This window comes from Octopus sinensis, linkage group LG5, assembly GCF_006345805.1.
Source record: "Octopus sinensis linkage group LG5, ASM634580v1, whole genome shotgun sequence".
NCBI lineage: Eukaryota > Metazoa > Mollusca > Cephalopoda > Octopoda > Octopodidae > Octopus > Octopus sinensis.
Genome location: NC_043001.1, coordinates 37,942,864 through 37,957,470, shown reverse-complemented (window position 1 = coordinate 37,957,470; position 14,607 = coordinate 37,942,864). Strand labels below are relative to the sequence as shown.

Here is a 14,607-nt window from a genome sequence, read left to right as displayed (position 1 = left end):
ATCATTCATTTCTAATATTCTGCAAAAACATGGCTGGCCTTGAGTAAATATTTTGCATAGAAACAAGTAAGGCTTGGCAACTGGAAGGATTTTTGGACATAGAAAATCTACCTTAAATAAACTCCATCGAACCCATGCAAGCATGGAAAAGTGGAAGTTAAGTGGCAATGATGATGATGTATCTACACACTTGCACACTATTCTAGCTGGAAGTGAGAAAATTAATTTGTCCCTCTGAGTGAAATGTGTATATGATGAAACCAACGCCAATGAACGAGCCACTGAAGAAGCCTCTATATGGTTGTTCAATCTGCTATAAATAGCTGCTAAATTCACTCAAATTTCAAGGAAATGCCATGTGGTGTTTCTTTTGGTTCTCTGTACTTTGAGTTCAACTTTCACTGTCATCAACTTTGCTGTTACTTGTTTGGGATAGATAAAATAAAGAATCAGTCCAAAATGTTAGATTGGCAGAATAGAACATTGGAAGGAATGCCTTGCTTAATACCACTGCCTTGAGTATCTCACTCTGTTGTTAGGGTTAGGATCAGATCTCCAGTTTGAGGATATGTCTTCCCTTCAGTCCACCCTGCCTTGAGAAATGATAGGTCATGAGCACAATATAAAAAAACTTCACCGTAACTTATTGAAATTGAAAGAGAGGAGAAAGTGAAAAGGCGACATTTGCTTTGAAGTGAAAGCAGAAAATAAAAGTTGTATGTATGTGTATATGAAATGGATGTGTGTGTGTGTGTGTGTGAGAGAGAGAGAGAGAGAGAGAGTGAAGGTGTGTGCTGTCATGTATGTATTTTTTTGCTTGTATGTGTAAGTGGCACCCACACCCGCTCTCTCTCACACACACACATACACACACATTATCTTTCATATACACGTCCATAAATACATATGCATACATCTTTTTTTTGTATATATGTATGCATGTGCATGCGAGAGAGAAAGTGAGTGACTGTATTTCCTCATAACATATAGAGAAGTGGATGACTTTTAAGGTACACACTGATATGGAAAATATGACATCTTAAATGAAAATAAAATTTATTTGTTAGCTGAAGGATTACTGAATCATTTGATACCTCATATGTCAAAATTGGCAACTCAGTTTTTGAATGTTTTTGTTAATTTCCATAAAGATATTTTATTTCTTTATGCTTTGAAAAGAGCAGAAATTGAAAGAGAAGAGAAAGTGAAACTGCAACATTTGCTTTGAAGTGAGAGCAGAAAGTGAAAGATGTACAGACATGTGTGTGTGTTAGAGAAAAAGAAGGAGAGTGAGTGAATGAGTGAAGGTGTGTGCTGTCATGTATAAGTAGCACTTACTCGGTCTCTCTCTCTGTATCTCTCTCACATGCACATATCTTTCATATACACATACATAAATATGCATACATCTTTTTTGTATATATGTGTGCATGTGCATGTGAGAGTGAATGACTGTATTTCATCATAACATAGAGAAATGGATGTCTTTTAAGGCACACACTCATATAGAAAATGGGACATTGTCATTGTTGTTGTAGTATAAAATGTTTATGATTGTTGACTTATAGAAAAAAATTAGAATGTAAGATGTTTGTAATGCAAATATGTAAATGAAAATAAGGTTCATTTGGTAGTTGTAAGATTACTGAATCTTTTGATACCCCATACATCAAAATCAGCAACTCAGTTTTCAAATGCATAAGGAAGATATGCACACACATGCATACAAACTCTCTTTTATAGATATGGAAGACATCCCTGTCTGTCTTTCATATTCCCTGTGTATCTATCTCTTTCTGTCTCCTCCCCTTCCATGATATCAGCCACCCTTATTATGCCACGTTTCCCTGAACCTAACACTTTTGCACCCCTCTCATTTTATCATGTAATAGCCCTACCCCCATAGTCTGTCCATTTTTATTGAAATCCAATTAGCCTATGATTGAACTGGATGTTAGTTCAACCTATATACAAAGTTTGGTGAAGATTGGTTCCCTGGTTTGGGCACCAAGATGATAATAGACAGATGGACAGACAGACAGACAGAAATTGCCATTTTTATATAGATTTTGAAGAATGGGTCCAGTTGATTTAGACATAGTCTTAGGTATGAATATATTTCTCAGCCTGGTTTTGTATGTTTTTACTTAAATAGAATTTAATCTTTAGAACCAATAGAGCAGTACTTCAATACAGGCCTGTTAAACCCATACCGTTCTTTGGGAAAAGAGACACTCAAATAATAATGATGATAATTTATTCATTGTTTTATTTATTTATTTATTTATGAATTACTTTATTTTATTTGTCAGCAAGCACTAGTGGTAGCACAAGTATTAGTAACATGAAACAAGGAAAGGACAAAGCTTTGCCTAGTTTTTGGTTGCCGTGTCTGACTCCAAGTGCTAGTGCATCTGTCATGACAAAGCCTGTAAGTATTATGTTTTCTTTTTATTCAATCACTTTTCATCTAAGCAAATAAAATTTTCATCATTTTTCTTAGGCCCTGAAATGTAAGTTGGCATTAAAATAATTACTGCATTTGAGATATGTGGTGTATTGCTGTACTTGACAGAGGTCTGAGAAATGTGGCGCATTTCTGTACTCAAGCAAACCCATCCACCACAAACAGAATAATTTTTGGATTTTACTATTTCCAATTGTTTACTCACACATAATTCGCTTGCAGTGAGCATTTATGTTTGAAAACATATTTTTGAAAGACATATGATAATTTTTCAGCAATATGTTGTACAGATAATCATTATTTTTCACTGAAAATATATACTGTATCAGATCTATGAATTATTTACTATTTTGATATCAGTAAACTTATCTGCTATTTGTCATTGTAGGATGAAAAGGTTCGTTGCCCAATGAGTGGAAAACCTATAAAGCTAAAAGATCTCATTGATATTACTTTCACACCAATAAATGATAGGGATACAAAGACTTCCCTTATAACAAAACAGGTAAATTTTTCTTTCACATTTCTAATTTATATACTTTCTGCTAACATTAATAATATAGGTTTTTATCACAAACTGGTTAGACAGGACAAATTTTTAAATGACTAATTTAGTACTTTTAACATTATATATATATATTCCGGTGGCACGTAAAACGCATCATCTGAAAGTGGTTGATACCAGTGTCTCCTGACTGACTCCTCTGCCAGTGGCACATAAAAAGCTCCATCCTTGTTCACAATATTCTCTGATTTCTTTGGATGTTTTTGTAGCATGCAAAAAGAGAAAGAGGCTGCCAGCTCTAAGCAAAACTATCCATAATTTCTTAGAAGAAAGGAACATAATGAGTAATCTCCCGCAACTATATCTTGACAGTATAGCATTTCTGTATGTGTGTGTGTGTGTGTGTGAGAGAGAGAGAGGGAGAGAAAAATCAACACCAGTACAGCATTGAACAACTAGTACTTTACTATCAGCCCTGGAAACATAAAAAAACAAAGCTGGCTTTGGTAAGAGTTGAAGTGAGAATGCAAAGGGCCAAAAATAATTACCACAGAACATTGTCCTATACTGTAACAATTCTGTTGATTTACTGTCTTCAGTCATATAAAACTATGATACAATTATTAACCAGGAGTGCAATTACAGTTAGCAAAATTAACACCATCATAATTATCACATTACTTTATTACAATGATGTATCATCATCGTCGTCGTCGTTGTCGTCGTCGTCATCATCATCATCATCATCATCGTTTAACATCTGTTTTCCATGTTGACATGGGTTGGATGGTTTGATTGAGGTCTGGAGAACCAGTCTGATTTGGTATGGTTTCTATGGCTGGATTCCCATCCTAATGTCAACCACTTAACAGTGTGCTAGGTACTTTTATGTGGCACTGCACGGGCACTTTTATGTAGTGCCTCATGGGTGCTTGTATGTGACACTACCATGAGCACTTTTTATGTGACACCAGCCCAGGACTCTTGCAGTTCAATCCTCACCACTGGTGGGGACCAGTCTGAGCACTTCTGCTGCAGAGTACAGGTCTTCTTGAGTACAGCAAGGTTCCAAGCAACTTGGTCCTTTGTCATCTTGCCTGAAAGGTTCAGCTTCCTGAGATCATTCTTCAGCACTTCATCCCCTGCCTTCCTGGGTCTCCCACTTCCACATGTTTCATCTACTTTGAGATTTTGGCACTTCTTTATGGTGCTGTCGGCATCCATCTGCACCGCATGCCCAAACCAGTGCAGTCTTCTCTCTTGCACACAGAAACTAATTCCTTCTATGCCTAACCTCTCTCTCAAAGCACTAGCATTCTGTCAAACATGTACGCTTTCATTATACATCCAGAAGAGCATACTAGCCTCATTTCTTTCTAACTTTCACATGTCCTCTGCATTCAAGACCCACATCTCACCACCATGTAGTAGAAGCCCTTCGTAGCCAACAGAGGTAACAAATCTCTGAATTTCCTCCATCCTATTCTTATTCTAGCTATCACAATCTCCATGCATCCTCCCCCACTACTTATTTGGTTCCCTCGGTAGCAGATAGTTATGCTATATAGGTAGCAGAAATGCCACTAGGGCATTTGAGAGAATCAATATCCTTAGTCTCTCTAGTTTTTATGGATCCTGTACATCTTCCACATATGAACACTACATTCCCTGATAATCTTCCTATTAATCCACTGCGCTCTCATTAGATGAAACAAAAGAATCCACTCTGAAAGTAAAACAAACACAAACCAAATCAAATGGAATCTCAGAGCTGTGAAATAGATAGAAAAGTAAATCACCTCATACAAATACTCTAGAGACGCAAGTGATTCTGATGTTGATACAAATATGATCCATCAGTAGTTGGCCACATCTGGACATAGGACTTAATTATAGTTGCTCAGGAATAATGTCTTCCTGCAAGAAACTACCAAGGAAACATTCTTAAAAATAGAGCTGATCCTACCAGTTGTGTTTGTGGTGCGACCATAAAAACAATTGACCACCTCATCTCTGAATATATTAATTACCATGAAGGGCTTAGTCTGTATTTGCACTGGATTATATGCTGTAAGTCTGAACTTCCATATGAGAAGAACTGGTAAAGTAGTAGAAGATAAAGGTATCACCATTCTTTTGTACTTTAGAATTCAAACTGATCAAGCTAATCTGGCCAATAATTCAAGATACTAAGATAAAAAAATCTAAAAAAAAAAAAATCACATTGATAAAACATGCTTGCTCATAGATATATCAATTCCAGCAGACTGCAACACTTCTGTAAAAAATATTTGAAATTTTAATTAAATACAAGGACCTTGAAATAAAGGTTTCAAAAATGTGACATCTAAGAACAACAACAGTCCCTGTGATCATCAGATCTTTGGGGATTATACCTAATAGCACTCTTAAACTCTACCGCCAAATACCAGGAAATCTAAAAGTATCAGAACTACAAAAAATTGTTCTCATGAGTACTGCCTACATCCTAAGAAAAATATTGTCCACTTCAAAGTACTTGATTGTCTTAAAATGTTTTCAAAACTAAGATATTACAAACTTAACAGAATCTTAATTCTCAGATTCTGGTCTCCTTCCCACACAATATATCATTGCTGATCCTAAATGATACCCATAGCAAAACTTCCAACTTGCTGTTACTTTAGATATCTGGATGAAAATTGGAACATCATCATCATTATCATCATCATTTAATGTCTGCTTTCCATGCTGGTATGGGTTCTTATGGTTTGAGAGTAACTGGCTAGCTGGAGCACTACCCAGGTTCCATTTGTCTGTTTTGGCATGGTTTCTATGGCTGGATGCCCTTCCTAATGCCAATCACTTCACAGAGTGTCCTGGGTGCTTTTTATGTGGTACTGATAGAGATACTTTTATGTGACACTGGAATGGGTGTTTCTACATGGCACTGACATGGGTGCTTTTATGGGGCACTGGCACATATGCTTTTAATATGACACCAGCATGAGTGCTTTTTATGTAATACCAGCATCTGTAAACTCTCAAGAGAAGGACCCCTCAGCTGAGAGAGGGACTTAGGAAACACACCTCCATGTTAGGACAGCCAAATTTTACTTAGCTAGATGTGTCTTAAGCACAGCAAACCACCAGAAGATTCAGTCCCTTGTCATCTCTGCTGTGAGGCGCAACATCTGAAGATCCTTTCTCACTACTTCATCCTGTGTCTCCCTGGGTTTACTCCTTCCACAGGGTCCTTCCTCAATTGGCTCTTCTTTATGCAGCTGTCCTCATCCATATGCATCATCTGACCATACCAAGGAAGTCTTCTCTCACTGATGCCTCTTGTACCCAATATTTTCCTTAGATCATTTGCATTCTGTCATACAGACACACTGACATTACCCATGGGCTTCATTTCTTTCAAGCCTTCACATGTCCTCTGTAGTCATACCCCATGTTTCACTGTGGTGTAGCATTACTGTATGTACAAAGGCATCATACAATCTGCTTTTCACTCATAGGGAGAGACTCTTAGTTACCAACAAAGGTGGTAGCTCTCTGAACTTTGCTCAACCTGTTCTAATTCTAGTAACTACACTTTCAGTACTTCGTCCTTCACTGCTAACTTGGTCACCTAGGTAATAGAAGCTATCCCACTAGACATTTGAAGAAATCTATTCTCTGTACATTCTTAGTGTTTATTGTACCTGCACATCTGCCACACACAAGCACTACATTTATCTTAACCTTCCTATGATACTGCTACAACTCTTATAAGTCCATAGCTTGCACTGAGTTCACTGTGTTTCTACTAACTAGAATTTCCACTAACACTTTTCCTACATATCAAGCAGGGCTATCTCCCTGAAGTGTTTTGAGATTTGTCCATTTTACTACTTACTAGGACTTATGTCTTGACCAAATTAACTCTAAAGCCCTTATATTCCAGACCTTGCTTTCACACCTGAAATTTCATCTCTATTTCATAGTGATTCAGCTATAAGAACAAGGTCATCAGCATAGAGGAGCTTCCAAGGGCAGCCAGTCTTAAATTCCTCTGTTATGGCCTGGAAGTCTATGATAGACAAGTGGGGACTGAGAACCGATCCTTGGTGAACTTCTATTTGCACACTAAATTCATTGCTATACTCATTGTCAACCTTCACCTTACTGACAACATCCTTGTACATGGCTAGTACCCGTATCACCAACCACCCTAGCTTCCATATTGCCTACCAGATAAAGGAGTGGAAGGTTCTGCCAAAGGCTTTCTCCAGATCTGCAATAGACAAGTACAGAGGTTTATTCTTTGCTAAATGTTTCTCCTGCAGTTGTCTTACCAGGAATGTAGCATTAGAGAGAAGCACTACTGAACTGTATCTCATTCAGGCTAACTCTCTTCCTAATTAGTTGAGCTATGACTTTCTCTTTAACTTTCATGGCCTGGTCCAACAATTTGATAAACTCTAATTATTTCTGTGTAAGGTGTCACCTTTACCTTAGTAACAGTTGACTATAACGCTGTTCCACCTGTTGTTGGTCACGACTCCCTTGTGGACAACCTGACTAGGCCATATCCAGCTTGTATAAAACAAAGCAACAACCAACCTATGCTAGCATGGAAAGCGGACGTTAAACGATGATGATAATGATGAATATATAAATAAATAATAATAAACAATGAAAGAGAGAGAAAAAGAAAATAACAATAACAATAATAGTAATAATTTGTATGTTCCTAACATTACGTTTAAAACTATTATTAAGTAAAATTTACAGTTTGCTCTTTTATAAATCATATTTAATTCCTCCTCCTCTTCCCCCCACCCCATCATCATCATCATCATCAATAATGTTTCAGTTGTCTGTTTCTCATGCTGGCATGAGTTGGATGGATTGTCAAAGTACAAGTTAGCTTTTATTTGGAGTTATTTCCCTCCATGATGGGTTGGACTGTCTCACTCATATATTCCAATTTTAGTTATGCTTCTATTAGCAGATACTCTTCATAATATCAGCCGCTTAAAAAAAAAAATGTACATTTTTATCTTGGTATCAGTACTAGAGATGTTGTTATGTATTCCACAAGCCTAAAGGCTCCAAAGGTATATCAAGAGAAATCCGATGTAACATGTAAGAGAGAATGCTAATTCATTTTATCAATTATTTCCATTTATTGTTTTCCTTCCAACAGTTAACCCTTTTAAATTTTTGTTTGCCTTTAAGGCTAGATATGTATGTGCTGTTTCAAATGATGTTCTGGGTAACTCTGTACCCTGCGTTGCTTTGAAGACATCGTAAGTGTGCTTTTTTTTACATTCTTGTTATAAAACCATAACTTTTTAAACTTCTTTATGACATTATTTTAAATAGTATTGAAGCCAGATTCTTTTATAACTTTTAAAATTTTCTTTGAAGTTTAATTGTTTTGTCAGGCAGAAGATGGAACTAGTGCCATGGTCTTTGCAGGCCTTCCAAAATGATGAGATCGATACAGTTGATATTCATCAAGATGTTCATCTTGAACTTCAAGTTGACAACTGTAAGAAAAACAAAAACTGGGAGGGGAACTCCAGGGCCATTATGCTTGTGTGTGGAAGGATTGAAAGGATTAATTTGGGGTCTGAATAAATCAACTTGAAATAAGAATTTTAAAAGTTTTATAAAAATTTGGTTCTATGTAGCTTGGAAATTATCATTTCAGATTTTATTATTTCTATAATTCAGTATTGTAATAATCTAAATTTCAGTTGTGTTGTTCTGTGGATCACCACCTACTGTCCTGTAATATTCTTTACAGTGGTAATATTTTTGATTATAAATAACTTACTAGCTAAGTTCTATGGTAGGACCTTGGTTAAGACTCTTGAAAACATAGTGAACTTATGCAAAAGAATTTTCCAAAAAGGGATACTTTACCATGTTAGAATTATTTCTTAAGTCTCTCCAGTTTTTTCTGATATTTAATTGATTTGATAATTGAAATTAAAAAATAAATTACTTTATACAATTTGTTAAATTTGTTTTATTATAAAATGACTTTGTAATTACAGGGGCAAAGTGGTAACTATGGAGTGTGTGGAAAAAATTATTAAAAAGGACATGATTGATCCAATCAATGGAAAGAAATTGACTGACAAAGATATTATTCGTCTTCAAAGGGTTTGTACATTTTTTATAAATAAATTTAAAATATATTTCTTTAGGTTAAATAAGAATACCTGTTCTACTAGTACTGTGTATGATCAAGATTGAATCAGATGATGCTCTTTTGCAAACACTCAACCTGAACCAGTAGAGAAAAAAGCTTATGATAAAACTTATATAGTGATCACTGGGTAAGGCTGTATGATTTAAGAAGTTTGTTTTTTGATTTCCTTGAAGATATTTAATCCACTAGAGTAACTCATTTCTTGAAGCTAGAAGAATAGTATTAGTAAATGTCTTCTCCATGCATTTTGGCTCCTTTTAAATGTAATTCTACATGGATTTATACTGCTACTAAGCTGCCCACAATATCTGTTGGTAGAAATTTTTGACATTTCAAGAAGAAAAGAAAAAATTACAAAATTGAAAGTTTGAATTCTTATTAAGGAATTTTTAAAGTTTGAAAAAATGTTATTGCAGAAAAGCAATTATATCTAGTAGTTGTTGCAGAATTATTGAAGTTTGAAAACTTTATATATGTATGAAAATTTGATGTTTTACAACAAACTCACTGCTCACCCTTAAATAAGCTATAATCTCAAAAATACCTATATATAATAATAATAATAATAATTGTGTACAGTGCTCAGGTGCACTACAACTCATCTAAAGTGTATATATAATCAGGTGTAGTTTCGACGGATTTCGGGAAGCATGAGGGCCTTAAAGGATGCAGTGTCATGGCAGTCAACAACTGATGCAGGCAGTTTATTCCATGCTTCAGCAACCCTGAGCGTGAAAAAATGTTTCCGAAAGTCATGGGAGCTGTGCTGTTTTCTGACTTTGTAGGCATGTCCACGTGTGTTAGACACATGTATGTATATATATGTATATATTATACATACACATTCACACACACACACACATTTATATATTTCTACAAATCCCTTCTAAGGGCTACCTTGATGACAAAATACAATATTCTCATCATGGTAGTGGATTTAAATGGACCTGTTGGAAAATGCTCTAATGGTTTCCAGGGTGTACATGGTGGCTATGGCTTTAGCTCCAGAAGTGAAGAAGGGACAAGTCTGCTGGAGTTTTGTGATGCTCAAGACTTACTGATCTGCAGCACTAACTTCAGAAAAACCTGCCATGTCAGACCAAGGGTGACATGGTGATCGAACAGTGATGTTGACAGGGCCATGGAAGAGAAGAGACAGGCCTGGAAAGAATGAAAAAGAGGGGATAGCCAAGAATCATATCAAAAAGTTAAAAGGGAAGCCAGACATCAGGTTTATCTAACTAGGGTAGAAGCAGAAAAGAGAAGTTTTGCCAAGTCCTACAGTGTGAAGATCTAGGACTTGAAGTGTTCCAGATTGTAGACAGCATGTTAGTGAAAATCAAAATATTGTTGGCGAGAAGTGTGTATGGATGGATAAAGGTATGCTTGCACTTAGTGATGTGGAAAAGTTACTATGTGAGACTGTTGGATGTAGAGGATGAATGGGATAAAGGGAGTCTCCCCCATGTGAACCCAACAGAGGGACCAGCTATCCTAGTGGACAGCAGTATGGTAGATAAGGCAATTAAAAACATGAAAACTATGAAAGCCCCTAGTTCATCCAGAATCACAGCTGAGATGCTTAAAATATCCGGTAAGGTAGGATACAGGCTAGTCACCCCCCCCCATAGTTAATCAGATCATCCAAGAGGGTGTAATACCCAGTGACTAGCACAACAGCATAATTGTTAGTTGCTACAAGGGTAAGGGTGATGCTTTAGACAGAAGCAATTATAGAGGCATCAAACTCCTGGATCAGGTGATGAAAATTACAGAGAGACTTATAGCCCAATTAATTGGGAGCAGAATCAGGCTAGATGAAATGCAAATTGGCTTTGTCTGAGGGAGAAGCACAACTGATACTATTTCCATTGTCAGACAACTGCAAGAGAAGTACTTAGCTAAGAATAAACCATTATACTTAGCATTTATTGATCTAGTGAAAGCCTTCGATAGAGTGCCCCAGTGTGTGATATGGAGGCTAAGGATAGAAGAGTGGCTGGTGAAAGCTATACAGGCCATGTACAAAAAAGTTGTACAGATCATGTACAAAGACACTGTCAGTAAGGTGAGATTTAACTATGAGTACAGTGAGGAATTTGGTGTACAGGTAGGAGTTCATCAAAGCTCAATCCTTAGTCCTCTCCTTTTCATCATTGCCCTCCAGGCCATAACAGGAATTCATGACAGGCAGCCCCTGGGAACTACTATATGCTGATGATCTTGCTCTCACAGCAGATTCCATACCAGATCTAGAAGAGAAATTCCAGGTGTGGAAGCAAAACCTGGAATTTAAGGGCTTTAAGGTTAACTTAGCAAAGAATAAGGTCTTAGTTAGCAAGAAAACTGACAGGATCCTACCCACTTCAAGTAGGTGGCCCTGTTCAATTTGTAGGAAAGGTAAGGCAGGAACTCCATATGGTGTACCAGTATAAGGTATGGACATGAGAGCTGTTGTGGATGAATACGAAGGCTATCTGAGAAGCAGTGTTTGTATGTGGAAGATATACAGGATCCATAAAAATGATAAAGACTCAGGAAATTGATTCTCTCAAATGCCCTGGTGGCTCACTAGAGGTAGTAGATAATTTCTGTTACCTAGGGGACCAATTAAACAAGGATGACATTCCAAAGGCTGGAGCAGTTTGAATAGTGAACGATGCCCCACCCACCATATTTGCCAGATATTACCCCATCTGATTATCATTTATTCTACAGTCCTCAAAATCATTTGGATGGAAAGTATATGAATTCTGTAGACAATGTCAGAACAGTACCGGTGGAGTATTTTTTGTCATGGACAAGTGAATTATAGAAGAGGGACCTTGCAAGTCTACCAGATAGATGGAAGAGCATTGTAGAAAACGAAGGAGAATATATTTTAGATTAAAAAAGAACTTTGTTTGTCTTAACTTTGAAAAATAAAAAAAGTATAAAAAAACACATTTATGGAATGACCCAATGATTTGATATATATATATATATGTGTGTGGTAAGAAGCTTGCTTCTCGACCACATGCTCCCAAGTTCAATCCCACTGTGTGGCACTTTGAGCAAGTGTCTTTTACTATAGCCTGGGACTGACCAAAGCCTTGTGAGTGGATTTGGTAGACAGAAGCTGAAAGAATCCCCATCATATATGTATGTATATGTTTCTCTGTGTGTGTCTTTGTGTCAGTGTTTGTCCCCCCACCCACACTGATGACCATTGTTGGTGTGTTTATGCCCCTGTAACTTAGCAGTTTAGCAAAAGAGACCGATAGAATAAGTACTAGGTTTATGAAGAATAAGTCCTGGGGTCAGTTTCTTCAACTAAAACTATTTAAGGTAGTGCTCCAGCATGGCTGCACTCAGATGACTGAAACATGTAAAAGAATAAAAGAATATATATCAGGTTGGTGCAAAAGTAATGTCCAATTTAAAGATTATGGAATTTAATTATCCCACCAGCTACTATTAAGCAATTGACAGATTCCATGACGAATAGAGACTAATAGAGCTTTTGAAGTTATTTGTTGAAATGGCACTCATGTGGCTAAATAATTCACTATGTTAATAAATGTTATAATATTATTATGATTTTCTGTTAAATATACACTCAATCTATGCTTAATATGTATCATTACTCTCCATTTTCTGAAAAAAAATGTCTAAATGGGCTATTTTCATTCAAAAGCTATTAGCGTGGTTCACCCCCAAACTGAAGAATCTGAAATAAAAAAGAAAAGACATTACAGAGAATAATGAAACCATAACAATAGTGTTCCCCTAATGTGTAAACTAGGTGGGAAAAGTTTTATCAAAATCAATTCACAGAAAACCGAGAAATCCTAAATTTCACTCCTAAGCTATTAGTGTGGTTCTGGATGTATATGTTTGTATTAACTTTATTGATAATTTAGATGTTATAAAGTTGACATCAAATTATTACTTTTTTTTGTTATATAATTATCTTTACTTCATATTTTAGTGAAAAGAAATGGAAAATTATGGCATTCTTAACTTTTCTAAGAACATTGATAACTGAAATGAAGAAATGGAATTTGTGCCATGCTATCTTATAGCTATGTTTTTTTCTCTTTTCTTTAACATTCTCTTTACTATATTGTATTTATTCATTTTCTTTTTGTAGGGTGCAAGTGGATTTTCTGCTTCTGGAATCCAGTTAGATGCTAAAGAGATAAGACCTTCTATGCAGGCTTAGACAGCTAACTACTTACCACACATGCACACATATACACATAATGAATGCACATTCATATTGTACATAATAACATTCTGTAAACAACCTTTTTTCCATCCTGGTAATAAAAATTATATCTACTATTTAAATATGATTTATTTGTTATTACCAGTATCATATGTTATTTATGTTGTTTTTTTATTTGGTTTGCAAGATTCTTTATGTGAATTCATGTATTGAAGCATGATTTATTGTGTCTGGGGAGAGTTATTCTGTTTTAATGCCTTATTAATTAACACACTCACCAGTTCAATTTCCATTCATTTACTTATTTTTTCTAAAATTTCCTTTGCTTCTTGCAACCTCTTCAATAGTCATTGATATAAGTAAATGAGTGGAAATTGAACAAGTGAGTGTGTTGATTGATAAGGCATAAAACAGAATGACTCTCCCCAGAAACAATAAAAAATATTATTTATGTTTATAGATAAACTATTTTGTGTATATGTAATCTTAATCACTTCAATTGTGATTAGATTAAAACAGCCTTTAGCAATTCCATGTTAGTATTATAAGTTGTTATGGGGTTAATGTCTAACTGTATCTGGACCTCTTACACTGATCTACATTTTAGATATCTTGCTATTTTTGTCTAGCTTTTATGATATAATCTGTGTAGGTAGGAAGTTTACTTCCAAACCACATAGTTTCAGAGTCTGTCCAATGGTTTATGAGTGAAATTTGGTAGTCTGTTTTTATATATATATAAAAATGGGCAGAAAATAGACTCCATCAACTGCAGAGGGGCTAGAGATTGTATATAGCTTCTGTTATCTAAGTCATTGCTTCTCAAACTAACTGATGTGGTGTACCAGCAGTTTTTTTTTTCCAGTGCGCCAGGGACCGGTAATATTTCTTAGTAATATTAATTTATGCTGGAAACAATATATATAATGAATATGCACACGTAGTCAGTCCACCTGTGCATACCTTCCTCCTTGTGATACTTGTGAAGGCCTGTTGAGGCAAGTGAAAATCAAAATCAAAATCAAAATCAAATCAAAACAAATCAAAATAGATGAACATCAATGGAATTTGTATCTTTGTGGTACCAGTGCCGGTGGCACACAAGAGAAAACCATCCGAAAGTGGCCGTAGCCAGTACCGCATCGACTGGCCTCCGTTCTCTGGGCACATGACAAACACCATCCGATCGTGGCCGTTCGCCAGCCTCATCTAGCACCTGTGTCGGTGGCACA

The 14,607-nt window shown here is 36.0% G+C and overlaps 1 protein-coding gene across 3 annotated transcripts in view; it reads left to right on the top strand.

The window, feature by feature from the left end:
• The window catches only part of LOC115211977 (nitric oxide synthase-interacting protein), a 34,726-nt gene extending 21,229 nt beyond the window's left edge, over positions 1-13,497 (top strand). For 2 of the 3 annotated variants that reach the window (XM_029780753.2, XM_029780752.2), the window contains exons 6-10: positions 2,313-2,431; positions 2,856-2,972; positions 8,181-8,251; positions 9,008-9,116; positions 13,298-13,497. In XM_029780753.2, the coding sequence (XP_029636613.1) occupies positions 2,313-2,431; positions 2,856-2,972; positions 8,181-8,251; positions 9,008-9,116; positions 13,298-13,369 (488 nt within the window). In that variant the 3' untranslated portion in view covers positions 13,370-13,497. Of the gene's footprint in view, positions 1-2,312; positions 2,432-2,855; positions 3,093-4,843; positions 5,465-8,180; positions 8,252-9,007; positions 9,117-13,297 lie in introns of those variants that run through there. The other variant, XM_036503332.1, reaches the window with a different exon arrangement.
• Positions 13,498-14,607: the final 1,110 nt, after the last annotated feature.